This window comes from Orcinus orca, chromosome 6 (genome assembly GCF_937001465.1).
Source record: "Orcinus orca chromosome 6, mOrcOrc1.1, whole genome shotgun sequence".
NCBI classification, from domain to species: domain Eukaryota; kingdom Metazoa; phylum Chordata; class Mammalia; order Artiodactyla; family Delphinidae; genus Orcinus; species Orcinus orca.
Window position 1 is genome coordinate 113,547,557 of NC_064564.1, and position 17,753 is coordinate 113,565,309.

The following is a 17,753-nucleotide window of genomic DNA, read 5'->3' on the forward strand; positions in this document are numbered from 1 at the left end:
GAGGTGGTTGGAGGACTCAATAATGGAAATAAGAGTGTCTAGCACAGGACTGTCTTGTCTCCCCGGCTCTAAGCCAGCACCTACACCCTTCAGCCTTGCCCAACCCAGGGCTTCAGGCCAGGGAAGTCCCAGTGCAGCTTTGGTTTGTATAGAGGTGACTGGGTATTTTAAAGGGAGAATGAGGGAGTTGAGATGGGGAAGGGCAGGGGCTTGAAGAGACTCAGAGCAGTGAAAAATTACCAACAGTGGGTCAGGGCGAATGGTGATTAGGCCAGCTGTGTCTGCTATCTGGCAATAATTGAAGTTCAGCTTCTATCCTCCCACAGAGACTGGGAGACAGAGGCCTGATCCTTCCTGATGATTACATTTTAAAGGGATGGCTATCAGGTCCTTGAGAAAGACACTCCTGAGTTGTAGGAGGTACAAATACACCTCAGAGGGACAGAGAAAGCATTCACAATTGTAAGCCCTTTTTAGTAAATGCTCTAAGAAAGGGTGGTCAGGGTGTTGGTTAAAAACAGTAAATTCTTTTGGCAGCCTGGAGCTTTCTCAGGCAGGCACTTTAAGGGGGGGCTAGGGTCATCCTAGGGATGTGACCTTGAGCTGTTAGAAGCTATGTTAGTGTTTAAGTCTTTTAATGTCAGAGGTGGGAGTGAACGAAATCACTTGCGCTGAAGTCTGTAGTTGTTTGTTTGTTTGTTTTTGCGGTATGCGGGCCTCTCACTGTTGTGGCCTCTCCCGTTGCAGAGCACAGGCTCCGGATGCGTAGGCTCAGCGGCCATGGCTCACGGGCCCAGCCACTCTGCGGCATGTGGGATCCTCCCGGACCGGGGCACGAACCCATGTCCCCTGCATCGGCAGGCGGACTCTCAGCCACTGCGCCACCAGGGAAGCCCTGAAGTCTGTAGTTCTTATAGGCCAAGGTTGTGGCCTAGTGGAGAAGAGGGCTGTAAAGCCTGGCTACAGTTTGGTCTAGGAGAGGGCCTTTGTCACTGGGCACTGGGGACACACCACCTGGCACGTTTGGGAATGGTTCCACTTGATCTGGGACCAGCACCTAGACTGTTCTTTGGGGAAGAGCTCTCCCTCATTGGGTGCAGCCTCAGTAGTACTTAAGGGGCACGGAAGTCACTGCTGATATTTACGCTGGGACAACAGGTGTAAACCAGGACCATCCTGGGCCAAAGCTGAGTCATCTCAGGATTTGGCCCCGGCTCCTTCATCCCCTCCTGCTGGCGCCCTCGCCTTCCACTCTGCTGCAGCCACGTGGGCGGCTTCGTGGTTCTCCCTGCGAGGTCTTCTCCTGGCAGGGCCCTCTGCCTAGGACACTCTTTCCCTGGACCCCTACAGCCAGGCCTGGCAGCCCGGTCTTTCTGCTGGATTCAGCTCGCATGTCTCCGCTTGTGAGAAGCCTCCCCTGCCCAGGATACCACACTGTCCCTTATCTGCACGTATGCTCTTCCGTCTCCCTAAGGGGCTGTGGCCCAGCTAACTCGTCTCTGCTGCACACTCCCACCGGCCCACAGGAGGGACCTGCTCTGTGCTCCCTTCTCCCTGCTCCTCACACACTGGGTCATAATCTCGTATTTAACGTTTGTCTCTACCATCAGACAGCCATTCTGGGCGGGGGCCCTGTTGGTCTGTTGCCAGCTGTACCCTCAGTGTCTGGGCACAGGGGTGTGGAGAGACTGCAGAGGAAAAACAGGTGCTCCAGCCCGATCTGCCACCTGTCCCCAGTCTGCAGTTGACCCTCTGGGCTGGGCACACAAACGGACCCAACGCACCCTCACTCAAGGCCCACTGCCTGAGCCAGCCCAGGGCCCTCTCCAGACCCCATCCCTTCTACAAAAAAAGACACTCTGCTCCACTTTGCACAAAAATGTATTTCTGTGACATCCCGAAGTACAGACATTTACCCAGGCCCCAGGTGGTAATGCAATGCAATGTGAGCTCTGCCCGGGGCCTGGCTCAGGCCACGTGAGCATGGAAGGGAGGGGCAGATGTGGCCTATCTGCTAAGCTGAGGGACACAGGGCAGCTGGCCCTTCCCACGGCTGGGAGCGAAAGACCCCAGGGGAGAAAGGCCAGGTGCCTCTCCCCTGGGCTGCTCATCCAGACCGCTCTGTCTGCAGGCAGAAACACCAGGAGAATCCCAAAACAGGCCCAGGGAAGGAGGAGGGAAGAAAAGCCACCCCCCAAGGGCCACCTGCAGAGTCAGCTCTGCTCCCCAGCCCCTTGTTCCAGAGGGGCCTCCTCACCGCCGTCTGTGCCATGAGAAGCAATTCGGAGTGACATCAAGGGAGGACCACAAGGTATTTCAAGATACGTTTGTGTCTCACACTTCTCTGAAACAACAGCACGGAGGTTTCCGAGGGAAAGCCTGGGGTCAGTATGGGAGGGGCGCGGGAAGGGCCCCAGAGGGCCGGGCAGGGCCGCTGCAGGATGTGCCAAATGCTGGTCCGGAGGTGTCTGCCTGTTGCCACCGGGAAAGGGTGGCTTGGGGACCTCCTGCCTGTGAGAGAGGTGTGGGGTCCTCTGGGCAGCGGGGCAGGCAGGGGCGAGTGAGGCAGGCTCAGTTCTGCTGGTGGGGTGCCTGGGCACCGTGGGTGCTGCGGGCAGATGAGGGGTAGGGGGTGAGGGGAAAAAGCCCCTGGCCCCAGGAGGTGCTGGCTTCCAGGGTGGGGGGCAGGTTCTGGATATGTTTGGCAGAAGGGGCAGTGGAATCTGCCTGAATTCTGACCAGCCCTGGGCTGGGGCCTTCGACAGCCTGGGACCTGGTGGGAGACTAGGAGGCAGCCTCCATAGCAGCGTGGCCTCAGGCAGGCCTGGCCAGAGGGCAGCAGAGCCACTGTGAGCTCCACTCCTCGAGGGCCCTCTGGGGCTGGGACTGCCTGGACCTAGGCAGGTACGGCTTACTTGCTCGCCCCAGAGGCCCACAGCCGAGAGCACCAAGGCATTTGGGAGACCCAGTGGGGTTAGTTGTAATCTCCAAACCCCATCAGCTGCACCCAGGAACCTAGAGGGCGTTCTCAGGCTTTGGTGGGTGGGTTAGGGTGCTGGAGTGGGCTATCGAAAGCCCACTGCCTCTCCTAACAGGAAGGGAGGCCAAGGTCAGAGGTTACAGGGCAAGGGCTGGACACTCACAATGTTACAGGCATTTAGTCTGGCAGGGGTAGGAGTGAGTGTGGCAGCGATGAAGGCTTTGAGTTGGGGCTTGAGAATGGCCAAGGAAGCTGCGAGGACTCAGGGAGTGTTTCTTTTGTTTTTGTACAGAAATCATACACACAAAACTTCACACTTCCTAACCAAAAAAAAATAATATATATATATATAATATATATATATATTATATATATATATAAAATATATATATATATTATATATATATATATATATATATCTCACTAATGTTAAGGAAAAGCGTCGGTTGTGCAAAAGTCCCCCTGTGTCCCTTCATCCAGTTGGGAGGCTCCCCGGGTGGGGATCTGCCAGCTGGGCTGCTTGAGAGTGCTTCCTCCCAGCCTCGTGGTCCAGAGCAGTGGCGGCCGTGGGGGCAGAGGCCTCTATCTGGATGTGTCCATGTTCTCCTCTTTAAAGTTACTGCAGTGCTCAATCACCTTGCTGGAGACAATGAGAGAAAGAGGATTGGAGGGTGGGCTTGGGTTGGGGTGGGCCCAGCCCCTCCCAGCTGATCAGGCTGCGGGATTTGTTAGCCAACGGTAACCATGATGTTGACGCTGAATGAGATGAAGTGTACAAAGTGGTGGGCAGAGTGGCCAGCATGTGCGGGGTACCCAGGAAATGGTACTCGTGGCCACGAATGCCATCAGCCCCGCGTGCTCCCCTCCTACTTCCCCAGGCCCCCTTTCCACCTCTCAGTGCCTGGGCATCTGTGGTTAGGGGCGTCCCTGAATCAGCTCAGGCCTAACCTCCAAAACCTTCTGGTCTTTTTTTCAGCAACATCTTCCTTCTTCACCTTTTCCCTGTACACCCAGGCCTTTTCCTTCCCCAAAGTCTACTGGTGATCCCCAAACTGGCTGCGCATCAGATTCACCCAGAGATCCTGCTCCAGCAGCAGGTCCGGGTAGGGCTAGGGCAGCTGTGCTTGCACAAGTACAAGGGCCCGACACCCTGCAGCGGCCAAGTCCCCGTGCAGCGTTTGGGAGTCACCCCTCATGCTCAGATCTCGAGTTTGTCTCTCACTCTAGTCTGGCCCTTGGGAACCGCCGTCAGGTGTCACCCTGAACCCTGCACGGCCTTCCCGTTCACACTAAGCCTCTGGGTTGGTGGCGGGTGTGTGTGTGTGTGTGTGTGTGTGTGTGTGTGTGTGTTCACGGCAGCCTTCATGTGCTAAAGAGGTGCCTCAATGCCTTTTAGGAAGTAAGGGATGCCTGGGGTGGTACAGGACTGGTGAACAGGCAGAGGGATTTCTCCTAAGCACCCTGCCATCAGGCTGGCCAGCTTGGGTACACACCTCAAGTCTTACAGAGATGTTCAAAGTGACTGGGGTAGGTTACGGGTCAGTCTTACCCAGTGCTTCTCAAACCTCCTGGGAGCCCTGTTGACAATGCACATTCCCAGGCCCACCGGAAAAGAAAATCTAGGGTGGGACTGAATGTTTTTAACAATCTTTTTAGGTGATTCTTTAGGGAGATTAAGTTGGAGAACCACTCATTTTACCATTCTCAAACTCAGACCAATCTGTCAATTAAATGTTTAAGCAGTGGGCTTCCCTGGTGGTGCAGTGGTTAGGAATCCGCCTGCCAATGCAGGGGACACAGGTTCGAGCCCCAATCCGGGAAGATCCTACATGCCGCAGAGCAACTAAGCCCGTGCGCCACAACTACTGAGGCTGCGCTCTAGAGCCCACGAGCCACAACTACTGAGCCTGCGAGCCACAACTACTGAAGCCCGCATGCCTAGAGCCCATGCTCCGCAACAAGAGAAGCCACTGCAATGAGAAGTCCGCACACCGCAACGAAGAGTAGCCCCCGCTCGCCACAACTAGAGAAAGCCTGCGCGCAGCAACAAGGACCCAACATAGCCAAAAATAAATAAATTAAAAACAAAAATAGCGTTTAAGCAGTGCCTTTTTTTTTTTTTTTTTTGGCGGTACGTGGGCCTCTCGCTGTTGTGGCCTCTCCCGTTGCGGAGCACAGGCTCCAGAAGCGCAGGCTCAGCGGCCATGGCTCACAGGCCCAGCCGCTCCGCGGCATGTGGGATCCTCCCGGACCGGGGCACGAACCCGTGTCCCCTGTATCGGCAGGCGGACTCTCAACCACTGCGCAACCAGGGAAGCCCAAGCAGTGCCTTTTGCCGACAGTAACTGCAGAAACAGCCAGTGAGTAGTTGTCTGGGGAGCCTCTGAGCTCCAGGCCCCTCCCCCACGATACTCTTTATTCTGCGCTGTGTTTAGAACTGGGGTAAACTTAACTCTGTTCTCTTCTAGAATGCATCCTGGGGAAAGCAAGGTTGTTACTGCTGATTGCGACACGTAGCATCTCTGAGGGTCTCTCTTGTGCACTGATGGGTGTGAGATCCCGGTAGATGATATTTTAGACCCGGTAGTGAAAAACGACACAGCAGAGGAAGGCCTTGATGGCCCTGCCGTGTCCGGGACCTTCACATTCAGAAACTCATTTGCATTCTGCCTGATCCCTATGTATTTTACCATACTGTGTCCTCTCTTTAGTTGGAATGTCTTTGGCCAAAAATAATGACAAGTTCTGACCTGACTTGCTAATGCCCAGGGATGAGAGGACGTAAGAAAATAAAGCTTACAGATGAGGGCAATGACGCTCCGCTCAGAGCTTGGTCATCCAGTTTCCGGCCGCACTGTGGCCAAAATGACACTCAGGGAGGCCCCAGCTGGACGTCAGTATGCTGTCCACCTCCTCACTCAGCTCTGAGTTGCCCCTGGGAATTTCAGCCATTCCTAACCACGAGAGGGCTTGGCTGTGTCCCTCGCTCCCCCAAGTCTAGGCTCCAAGCAGAAACACTGCCAGTCTCTCACCGGGCCATTTCCTTGGTCTCTTGCCGCGCGGTTGCCATCTTGATCATGTCCCTCAGGAGGGGCATTCCACCTTCTTTGATCAGCAGGGGGCAGTACTTGTCCGCTATGGATAGGGACAGACAGCAGGTGATCAGGGTGGGATTTCTATCAGCCTGTTGCTCAGAAACCCACCCTTGCTGCAAGAACTGCCCTCCCAGAAGGCGGGATGAAGACTCGGCCCTGAGTGAGGGCACTGCTGCAACCGGCCAGGAGCCATGTTTGCCCAGCCCTGGGGCCCAAGTTCTGAGGCCACCTGGGGGAAGCAAGGGGTGAACCCCTTGGAAAAGGCTCTTCCCTTCTTTGCCTCACTGTGGCATTTCCCCCCGCCAAATGTCACCCAAACCAGCACCTTCTACTCAGAAGTTTTTGTAAAAATAGAGCTTCCTAAGCACTGCCCTTGGCTATCCTGATTCAACAGATCCAGGAACCTGTTTATTTGTACTTTTAACAAAATATTTCCAGCCAGGATGGAACCACCAGGGCTACCTATTGGGTGGCTTCATGGCTCACTCCAACAGAGAACATTCTAGGGCTCGGTATCCAGGGCTATACGCTCCACGGAGAACACGGGCATGTCAATGGCCCTCCAGCAGCTCTATGTCGTAGGAGCTATTTTTATCATCTCCATTTAATGATGAAAGAGCTGAGTTTCAGAGAGATGAAGTAATCCACTCAAAGTCACTCTAGAGGCTTGTCTGAGGGAGTCCGGGCTCAGGGCTCTTCCTCTGTGCTACACTGCCTCTTTGAGGTAAGGTGCTACTTTTTAGTAAGACTAACCTCAAGGAATAATAGAAAATTGGCAAATGCTTACTGAACAGCTGGGATGTGCCAAAGCACTCTTCCAAACACTTTACATGTCTTACTTCATAGCAATCCTATGCGGAAAGTACTATTACTACCCCATTTTAAAGATGAGGCAAATGAGGCATGGAGAGGTTGAGAAACCTGCTCAAAGTAACACAGGCAGTCTTCCCCCAAGGCCTGCACTCTTATTCACGCTGCCAGTAGCAGGACTGAGCAGTATCCAGGCACCAGGGCTCAGCACTTTCTGCTGGTTCTCTTTTCACATCAACCTTATGAGGTAAGTGTTATTATCCCCATTTTACAGAGGAGAAAACTGAGGCCCAGAGAGGTTAAATAACCTGCATGAGATCACATAACCAGTAAAGGAGAGAACTAGGGGTCAAACCTGGTCTGCAATCAAAGTCTCTTGGTGCTGCACCCTCTTTTTCCTCTCCCCCAAAGCCACTGAGCAGAGGACAGTTCAGGCTCTTCTAAGAGGGGGTGGGAGTCTCTCCGAGGAAATGAGTGAGACCTGTTTTCAAGTTCTCTCCTGTTCTCTCGGACGTCTGTTTCCTCGGGGGTTAGTTCTGGGTTTGGGTTGGTCTTACCCTGCCTTACAGAAGGCATGGAGATTTTTGACTATTCACTTGTATGGAAGCAGGAAACATTAAGAAAGCTGTCTGGGATCTCTGGATGGGCCGGCTCATCTGCCAGGCCTGCTTCTGCCGATGAGGCAGGGGCCAGCCATTATGCTGGGTGTCCCACCAATGCCAGAAAGCGGAGGGCTGGGTGCTGAGACGCAGACACTGACACCAGCTCTCATAGTACTTCCACCCGGATTATCACCTCCCTGAGGGCAAGTCTGCTTTCAGCCGATGAGTGAACAAAGGGTTAGTGGGTACTCACGGTAGACAGACACCAGGTTGTACAGGGCCCAGGTGGCCCAATGCTGGCTGACAGGTGAGATGCCCTGGGGAAGGAGGCGAAGAATTGGCTCAAATGACCTATAGGAAGAAAAATCGAGGTCACTTTTTTTTTTTTTGGCCACTCCGTGCGGCTTGAGGGATCTCGGTTTCCTGACCAGGGAATGAAGCCAGGACATGGCAGTGAAAGCCTGGAATCCTAACCACTAGGCCACCAGGGAACTCCCTCAAGGTCACTTTTGATGCCGGGCATTGTGGGGGGAGGTGCATTGTCTCTTGTTGGGGGTTTGTCCTCACTGAAGGGTCCCGTGGACAAATGATGAGCAGGCCAGTAGGATGGAGGGGACGGGGGGCACCCGGCCCTTCAGGCTCCACAAAGAGAGCGCCCTGGTGAGAGAGGTCATGAGCACCCTGGGAGGTGGGGGACAAAGGACCCTGGGAAGCAGAAGAGATTGACTGCACTTCCCATAATGGCCTTCTACTACGCATCATCTGGAGTCATGGTCCAAAAGCCTGAAAAATGTATGTGCAACCTCCACCCCCTCCCCGGGCCAGCGATTCCACTTCAGCTCTCCTCTGAAATGACAGTAATTGGAGTGTCGGCAAAGCCACGAGCATGAGCCTGTTCCTCCCAACACGGGTTTTCAACTTCAATGTCCATCAATACAAGATGGCCCAGGTGCACACAGAAAGTGACTCAGTCATAAAACGATGAGGGAGACGCATAGCTGCGGCTGGAAATTCACACACGAGATAGTAAGACTTGATGCCAGCTGGACTGGAGGTAATTAAATCTGTGCATAGAAAACTGCTGGAAAGGGAGACGCCAGAATGTTAGGGGGGAGATGCTCTTTTAGGGAATGAATGGTTTCCGTTTTGTTTCCTGCTGCGTGTCTGTATTTTCTCCTTTTTTTTTTCACAACTGGATAGGTATCAAATGTTTGTAAACGACAGGCTTTGGGTACACACAGGTGTCGACGTGAGGAAACAGGCACCAAACTGTAGAGGTGAGATGTGCGCATTTACATGCTGTGCTCTACGTGGACTACACCTCGGTTAGTAACGCCTGACACAGGACTAGGAGGAGGGCAAGTAGCTCGCACCAGACCTTGTTGGGAAGGAGCATCCTGTCCTAGCACTTACCCCACGTCCACGTCCCATGCCTCCCCACTCCGCACCTGTAATTGATATTTCTCCGTGAGTTGATGTCCCAGCTCTGGATGGCTGCCCACATGCGCTCCTCTACCTCCTCCCGCTGGGGTTCACAGATGCCCCAGGCCTCAGGGCCATCAAACATGATGTGGGAGAGGACGCCACAGGCATTGTAGGAAACCTCAATCCCATCAGCCTTGCTCTCCAGCAGGTTGCTGCCAAGAAGAGAGAAGAATGGAGTCCTGATCCCCAAGTCCCTCTTCAGATACCAGCTGCTGGACCCCAACTAAAAGACCAGATACCAGAGGTACTATTGATTTCTTTATCACTTATCATTTGTACCCAGATGACTTCTAAAGGGTATATAAGGTCGCTTAAGGTAAGATACAGCTACAACAGGACCATTTATGGAGGGTTGAAAGAATAAGCAACTGCATCATAGAGTGAAGGCGGCATTCCTAACAGAAATCTAGGCTAACAGCAGTTACTGGAACTGAGCACTGACTAGAGCTCTGAGCATCCTGGCAGCCAAGGCAAAAAGGAAAAGAAGAGAAGTACCAACCTGAAGACACTGATGAATTGGGAAGTCATTAGCTGGGGCCGTAGCTCCTTCACCTCTGCCACATTCCCCAAGAGTCCTAGCATATTCCGATGCAGCTCCTGCTTCTCTGGGAACTCCTGGCAAAATGAGAGCCATTGGGGGTCATATCAATGAGTACTTAATTAGTATCTGATACTGGTAACCTAGAAGCTTTATGAGCATCTGTCTGGCCATTTCAACTAGATAGACAAAGCGGGGGTGGGGGGGGCGGGTGCAATCTGCTGCTCTCCTACCTTCCGGTACACCTAGGACAGTGCTGGGTACACACTACAAGGGATTAAAGTGGTAGAGCTCCCTGCCACAAAATCAAAGGCTGAGTGGAGATCTGACCTATAAAATTATGAATGGGACAAACATGATTCTATTTACCAAAGCTCAAAATATTAGTCTAAGGGAATCCTTTTGGAAACTAGAGCAAGACAATCAAGAATGAGTTTTAGGATGAAGAGACCATCCTACTGGACAGAATTCTGTCTGGCTGATACCTCAGTGGACCCCAGCCAGACCTGGAGAGTCTGAGAAATCGTGCTGAGAAGGACGGGTCTGAGTTCTCCCTTGGAGGGAGGGCTCTAAGGGGGCGCCCAGCCAGGTCGTCTGGGTCAGGGAAGACCTCTGGAGCTCCTTCCTGTTGGCAGCAAATCCTGGGCTGGCGGGCCTGTGAGTTGACCCCCACTGCCCGTCCATGGGAACCATGGGGAGAGGGGTTGCTGGGGGACATGGGGACAGAAGAGCGGCCAAGTGGGAGTAAGGAGGCTTCTGGAGAGGGCGCTACCTTCAGGCAGTCCAGGAAGAGCTTCATGCCGTTGAAGTTAAGGAACATCTCGCAGTTGTCGGGGGTCTCATCCGTGATGTTCCACAGGGCGCTCCAGGAGAACTCCATCACCTGGTCGCACTGCAGCGGGGAGACGGCTCAGCACAGGTTCACCTGGATGGGCCCCCAGGCTCCTGGCACCCGGTGACAGGGTCCCCTGACACAATGTGGACACCCCCCCAGGGGCAAGCCAGTCCCTTCTCAGGCTAGGGGAGGGGCAGGGTGGCTCCATGAAGACTCAACTTACTATCTTGTCCAGCAGCTTCTTCTGAATCAGCTTCAGCATGGTCTGTGGGCAGAGAAGAGAACTTGCCAGGGGGGCCAGGGCTTCAAGAGCTACCATGTCCCCCAAGAACCAAGAGGGAGGGAAGAGTCAGCAATTCTATTCCTGTTAATACATCCCGACGAGACCAAATCTGCCTCTCTATTTGGGAGGCTGTTGGGAGAAGTACCACCCACGGACCTGATACTTGGCATCAGGACGCCTGGGTGCTAGTCCTGGCTCGAGCCTGACCCCACGTGGCTGTGGGCACGGCCCTCCTCCTCTGTGGGTTTCAGCCTCCCCAGTGATAACTGAAAGGAGGAGACTAGATGTGCCTTCCTTTCTTCAGCAAATATTTATTAACTCCCCACTATGCACCAGGCCCTGTGCTAGGAAGTGCCGGGGACGGGATGATGGAAGGAACAAGCACGGCGTCTCTCCCTACGGAGCTCACAGCCAGTGGGGAGGCTGATGTTAAACAGATAGGCCCTCAGATATTTATTTAATCCCAGTTGGGAAAACATAAGAGGGGCACTTGGTCTGAGGAGGCAGGAGTGACTTGTACAGTGGGACCCAACAGGAGAGTGGAGGGGCTGGGAGAGGATGACAGAGTGTTCTCTAGGTGGAGGAAATCTACAGGTCATCAGCAAATTTCACCGTTAGGAAATTCTTCCTTTGGAAGTAGCTGTTTTTTTTGGGGGGGGCGGCTGTTCCACGCGGCACATGGGATCTTAGCTCCCCAGACCAGGGATCGAACCCGCAGCCCCTGTATTGGAAGCTCAGAGTCTTAACCGCTGGACCGCCAGGGAAGTCCCAGGAAATTCTTCCTTTGGTCCGGCCCAAATCCTCCCTTTGGGCAGTGGGGCTGTGGAGGAGGGAGGGAGACGCAGCCCCCGCCGCGCGCGCACGCACCACAACAAAGCCCATCTTGCCCACGGCCTCCTTGTGGTCGTTGTCCACCTGGCAGACCAGGGCGTTGCACAGGTGCACGGCGATGCGCTGGATCGACTCGTCCTGCCGCGTGGGGTTGAGGATGCTGAGCAAGAGCTCGTTGACTCGGCGGTACTGGAACTCCAGCTCCTCAGGGATGCTGAAGTTGCAGAGGGTCAGGCAGCAGTTCCGCTGGACCTGGGCGGGGCCAGGAGACAAGCGGAGCACAGTCAGGGTCAGCCTTGGGAGCTGGACTTGAGGGGCTCCCTAGAGGTGTGAGATCATCCAGAGCTGTGGCGGTCCACGAAGGCTGCCTGGAAGAGGAGACTACGAGGCTTTTTTTTTTTTTTTTTTTTAATATTTTTTAAAAACGTGAACTGTAATATACAGAAGAGTGCATAAAACACAAATGTATAGTTTTGCAAATAATTATAAAGCAAACAAGCTTTTCAACAACCATGTAAACACCATTTGGGTCAAGAAACAACATTGCCAGCACCCAGAAGTCCCCATATGTCCCTTCCTGGTCATAAGCCCCTCTCCCCACGAGAGAGCCCCATCCCTGCCTTTCACTTGAAAGATTCTCTAGCATCTTGTGGCTTTTTGTTCAACCACAGGTTTGCAAGATCAACCATCTTGTTATAAGTAGCTGAAATGCATTTTTTTTCATTTGCAGTATAGAATTCTAATTTATTTATGCAGTCCACTGCTAGCGGACGTTCGGGTAGACTTCAGTGTCTGGCTACTTCAAACAATGTCCTGTACGTGCATCCTGGTGTCCATGTGTGTGGGCTCCTCTAGGGCACCCACGCGCAGGGTGGAGTTTCTAGGTCACAAGGTGTGCACGTCTTCAGCTTTACCAGGTAACACCAGACTGTTTCCAAGGTGGCTGTACCAGTTTATACTCCCACCAGAAGCACAGAAAAGTTCCAGTCACTCCACATCCTCAATTACTCTTTGTGCTGTCTGTGGGTTTCTTTCTTTCTTTATTTTACAGTATTCTCAGTGCATTTTCCTCATAATTTCCTTCCATGCTTTCTCAATAGATACTGGAAGTTCACCAGACTTCATTACTTATATAAATTAGAGGATATCCTAATCCTCTAATTAACTTGTTAACCCTTGTTAACTCTGTCCTTTTTCTCCCCCACAATATACATATATTTCATAATTTGAGAAAAAAAATTATTTTAAATCATAAAAGCAATACTTACTATAAAAATTTCAAAAAATACTATCTGAGTACAAAGTTATAAAGTCCCCCACTTAATTCTTCAGAAGTAATTGCCGTTAAAAGTTTGATGCAGGACTTCCCTGGTGGCGCAGTGGTTAAGGATCCGCCTGCCAATGTAGGGGACACGGGTTCGAGCCCTGGTCCAGGAAGATCCCACATGCTGCGGAGCAACTAAGCCTGTGCGCCACGACTACTGAGCCTGTGCTCTGGAGCCCGCAAGCCACAACTGCTGAGCCCACGTGCCACAACTACTGAAGCCCGCACACCTAGAACCCGTGTCCCGCAGCAAGAGAAGCCACCGCAATGAGAAGCCCACGTACCACAACAAAGAGTAGCCCCTGCTTGCCACAACTAGAGAAAGCCTGCGCACAGCAATGAAGACCCAACGCAGCCAAAAATATTAAAAGAAAAAAAAGTTTGATGCACAACCTTCTAGATTTTTCTACCATGGAAATACAAATGTATACTTGGGGGAGGGGAGAGGCGAAAGAAGGTTTTATCCATATTGGTCCAAAACTTCTCTTCACTTATCAACATGCAGGGCCATCCATCTTTCCATGTTAGGATGTACAGATTTACCATCACATCCCATGATGTGGGCAGATCTTACGTTAATCTTTCAGGTCCAGGCACCTATTGCTAAAACATTTTGGTTGCCTCTGACTTCTTATTTAATCAAAAAGGGAGGATGTACATGTATCTTTTTCCTCTAAGAACATTTCTAACTGTGGAATTTACGCCAAAAGATAAATGCATTCACAGTTTTGGCAGGTTCTGCAAGTTGCCCTGTGAAGAGGTTGTTCAGGTCACACCTCACCAGTGGAAAGTGCGAGTGTGTTCTTCCCCTGACCTTTGTCAACGGACATCTTCAATCTCTCGAGTCAAAAAGTGATTATCGGGCTTCCCTGGTGGCGCAGTGGTTGAGAATCTGCCTGCCAATGCAGGGGACATGGGTTCGGGCCCTGGTCTGGGAGGATCCCACATGCTGCGGAGCAACTAGGCCCTTGAGCCACAACTACTGAGCCTGCGCGTCTGGAGCCTGTGCGTCTGGAGCCTGTGCTCCGCAACAAGAGAGGCCATGACAGTGAGAGGCCCGCGCACCGCGATGAAGAGTGGCCCCCGCTTGCCACAACTAGAGAAAGCCCTTGCACAGAAACGAAGACCCAACACAGCCAAAAATAACTAACTAAATAAATAAATTTTAAAAAGTGATTATCTTGTTACTTGAATTTCTATTTCTTTGAAAGAGTTTATGAATTTGCGAGTCTTCAGCTAGCATTCTTTTCTCGTTAAAAAAAAAAAAAAAAGACAAGCCTTTTACCTGATTATAAAATCAATCTCAATGCAGGAAGAACTGTTGCTCTAAGGTCTGGAGTTGGCAGGCAGTGGGAAAGGGGGCCTTCTCATCCCTGCAGAGACTATATCCCCACCAGAGCCTTTCTGGAGGACAATGCAAGAACACGTACCAAATGCTTTAAAAATACACAAACCCACTGCTCCAGCCATTCTCCTTTTTAGACGTGTCTCGTGAGGAGCATCAATTACTTGTATTCAGCAAAGCCTTATTTGAAATAGCAAAACATGAAAAGCAACCTAAATGTTCAACCGTGGGGCTGACTCAGTAAGTGCAGCCCGTGTATTCGGGGGAGCCCCGTCCTGCTGCCCCTCGGGGATGGGGCTTGACCACTGCCTCTGAGCCCCAGCACAGAGTCAGCACCAGGGCAGCCTCTCCTTGAATGAGAACACTTCACACTATGCCGACACCAACAATTACGAAGCTGACTTGTTCAAACCAGCTGCCCCGGGGGGAGGAGAGCTGGGATTGGAACTTTCACTTTCTAGTTAGTGCATTTTCTATTACTTGAATTTGTTTTCTAAGCATTAGGTATCTCACTTTTGTAATCAGAAAAGAAACAATGCTTTTAAAATTTTGTTGTAAAATGTTTCGTTGATATGGGAGATGTTCACATTTACAAGACGCTGTTGAAATGAAAATCCAGGTTATACAACAGTACACACAGAATGGTCCCATTTACTAAATAAATATGCACAGACTAAAAGCCAGAACAGTAGATATCCATCGTTAGTCTTGGCTCTCTGTGTGCTGGGATTACGGGTTGTTGTTGTTTTTTTCTTTTATACCTGTAATTTTTCTCCAGTAAAAATTTTGATTACTTTTATAATAAAAGCAGTTATTGAAAAAAATACCCACCTCAGCAGAGTGTCACTGGGCAGGCTAAGGAGTTAGCACGAGCAAAGGCCCAGAGTCAGGAGGACAGGGCCCCTGGGGGAGGTTGGCAGTGGGCGATGGACTGGCCGGGTGGGGCCAGGTCCCAGGGCCCTGAATGCCAGGTCCCAGAGTCTGGCAGCGATGCCGCGGGAAAGGGGGGTTGGGGGGGGCGGTACAGAGCCAGGAGAGAAAGGGCGAGAGCAAGCATGGCACCGGGAGGGCTCTGCGAGCCTGCTGGCGAGGCTGGGGCACACAGGGTGAGCAGGAAGTGGGATGTCTGGGTCAGAGCAGGCAGCGGGTGGGGGCTCACCGTCACCTCCTGGTAGGATTCCATGCCATTCAGCACCACCTGGATGACCTGCCGGCGCAGCTTGATGCTCTGCTCTGAGCGATACTCGGAATTGGTCAGGTAGAAGAGGGCAGCGCTGCCCGTCACTTGAATGTTCTTGTCATACTTGTGGCACTTGAGGGCCGTGATGACCAGCTGTATGAACACAGAGTATGGGCCGGGGTTGGCCAGGCCTGTCCAAGTTGCGCGGGGACAGGCCTGGGGCTGTGAGAGGGGCTTGGATGGTCCTCTGGGGCAGGGCTCAGCCTGATCCTGCTGCCTGAGGGCAGAAGTAGGGGTTGGGGAGCAGAAACTGGGGCAGGCCACGGTCCTGGGACGAGGCCAGTGCTGGGGCAAGTTAGGCACCGCGAGGCGGGGCTGGGGTTTGGGAGGCGGCACAGCTGGTGTCCTGGGGAAGAGGAGGGGTGTAGAGGAGGGAGTGGTGGGAATGGACCGGAGCCCGAGGGCCCCCAGGGTCGGGACTGACCTTCAGGGCCCGCAGAAGCTGGTTGCAGCGTTCAATGCGTGCGATGTCGAAAAGCAGGTTGATGGCCCGTGAGGTGATCTCCGGCCTGTGCTCCGTGTAGGCCTCGATGGCATTCAGCACCTGTTCCTCATTTTTGTCACCACTCACCTGGAGATGGAGCATGATCAGAACATCCCAGAAGAGGCCAAGCACTGGGATGCCCGATCCCAGTGCCGCCATCTCTAGGCCCAGGGCAGACCCCTCCTTCCCTTCTCCGGGGGCACCCTGGTCCTCCCCTCCCCCTCCCCCTCTCACTTTGTAGGCCGGAATGTGCGTGAGGCGGCACAGGGAGGTCTCGAAGAGCCCAAGGAACTGCAGTGGCCTCTTCAGAGCCCGGAACGGCATGATGCTGCTCTTGGAAGGCTCGATGCTGAGGGAAGAGGGTGTTGGGGTGAGTGGCCTGGGGCCCGGGGCTGCCCTGGGTCAGCACAAACAAGGGCCTCTCCCTGGGGGGTGGCGAGGCGTTTCCTTGGGGCCCTCTGCTAGGCCCTCCAGTCTTGTCTATTTTGTTTTTGATTTTTTTTTGGCTGTGTTGGGTCTTTGTTGCTGAGCACAGGCTTTCTCCAGTTGTGGCGAGCAGGGGTTACTCTTTGTTGCGGTGCATGGGCTTCTCACTGGGGTGGCTTCTCCTGTTGTGGAGCACGGGCTCCAGGCATGTGGGCTTCAGTAGTTGTGGCACGCGGGCTCAGTAGTTGCGGCACGTGGGCTCAGTAGTTGTGGCACGCGGGCTCAGTAATTGCGGCACGCAGGCTCAGTAGTTGTGACACCCGGGCTCAGTAGTTGCGGCACACGGGCTCAGTAGTTGTGGCACACGGGCTCAGTAGTTGTGGCATGCAGGCTCAGTTGTAGTGGCACGCGGACTCTAGAGCGCAGGCCCAGCAGTTGTGGCGCACGGGCTTAGTTGCTCCGCAGCACATGGGGTCTTCACGGACCAGGGTTCGAACCCGTGTCCCCTGCACTGGCAGGAGGATTCTTATCCACTGTGCCACCAGGGAAGCAGAGAAGTCCCTTTTTTTTTTTTTTTAAAGGCAGGGGACGGACATAGACCCCACCTCTTGATGGGAGGATGACAAGGTCACACTGTAGAGAACACGTGGGATAGGAGATACTGTTGCAGCCATCTTTGGAGAATCCTATCTGCCATTCTAGTGAGGATGTGTCACCTTTAGGTTCCCCCAACAGTCATGAAGGGACATGCCCATCAACCAAACCCCACTCCATTCCGGTCGGGGAGAGGGTTTACGGCCAGTGACAGCTGGATGGGTTTGAATCAGCTCTCTCCTCCAAACAACAAACCTGGGGACCAGCCTGTCTGCCGTAACACCTAACGAGTGGCGGGTATGCTGGCCTTACCTTAATACCACCACACCAGCTCCGGCCCGTCTGAGCGCCGTAATCTCCCAGTCACTCCCCATGCAGTACCTCCAGCCTTTGCACGTGCTGTCTCCTCTGCTAGAACACCCTTCCTTTGGCAAACTCAGAATGAGCTCTCTGCACAGCCTGGGTGCCATTCCTCCTCCTCCCTCCTTCCTGACCCTCAGGGCAACCCCAGAGCCCTGTGCAGCCCTAATAATGACCCGTCTGTCCCCAGTAGCTCACACAGACTCGGGAGGGTCTGATTTGTTTCTTTCTGTCCAGCATCCAGGACAAGCACTTGACAGAGGGGCACTTGGTCAATGCCTGTTGAATGATACCCTGCTAGCAAACATGGCAGGTGGGTCCCCACCTGGTCTGTCCTGCATCCTCGTCCATCTTAGAGATGCTGCAGTTCTCCAGGATCATGTGGCCAGAGATGTCCAGGGACATCAGGTTCCCCAGCTTCTGCACAAAGAGGCTCAGCACCTTGCGAGTCAGCTTGAACTTGTAGTAGCTGGAGAGGCGGTCTCGGGAGATGTCCAGGTGTCTGGAGATTGGAGTTGGGG

At 53.1% G+C, this 17,753-nt stretch overlaps 1 protein-coding gene across 4 annotated transcripts in view; it reads right to left on the reverse strand.

Moving 5' to 3' along the window:
• Nucleotides 1-1,863: 1,863 nt before the first annotated feature.
• The window catches only part of ZER1 (zyg-11 related cell cycle regulator), a 32,209-nt gene continuing 16,319 nt past the window's right edge, over nucleotides 1,864-17,753 (reverse strand). The window contains exons 5-16 of one of the 4 annotated variants that reach the window (XM_033427037.2): nucleotides 17,558-17,734; nucleotides 16,087-16,201; nucleotides 15,793-15,939; nucleotides 15,294-15,461; nucleotides 11,496-11,711; nucleotides 10,569-10,610; nucleotides 10,283-10,402; nucleotides 9,472-9,587; nucleotides 8,936-9,124; nucleotides 7,741-7,838; nucleotides 6,013-6,115; nucleotides 1,864-3,620 (exon numbers count right to left, since the gene is read on the reverse strand). In XM_033427037.2, coding sequence (XP_033282928.1) covers nucleotides 3,563-3,620; nucleotides 6,013-6,115; nucleotides 7,741-7,838; nucleotides 8,936-9,124; nucleotides 9,472-9,587; nucleotides 10,283-10,402; nucleotides 10,569-10,610; nucleotides 11,496-11,711; nucleotides 15,294-15,461; nucleotides 15,793-15,939; nucleotides 16,087-16,201; nucleotides 17,558-17,734 — 1,549 coding nt within the window. In that variant the 3' untranslated portion in view covers nucleotides 1,864-3,562. The other 3 variants (XM_004269131.3, XM_049711727.1, XM_049711728.1) reach the window with 3 other exon arrangements.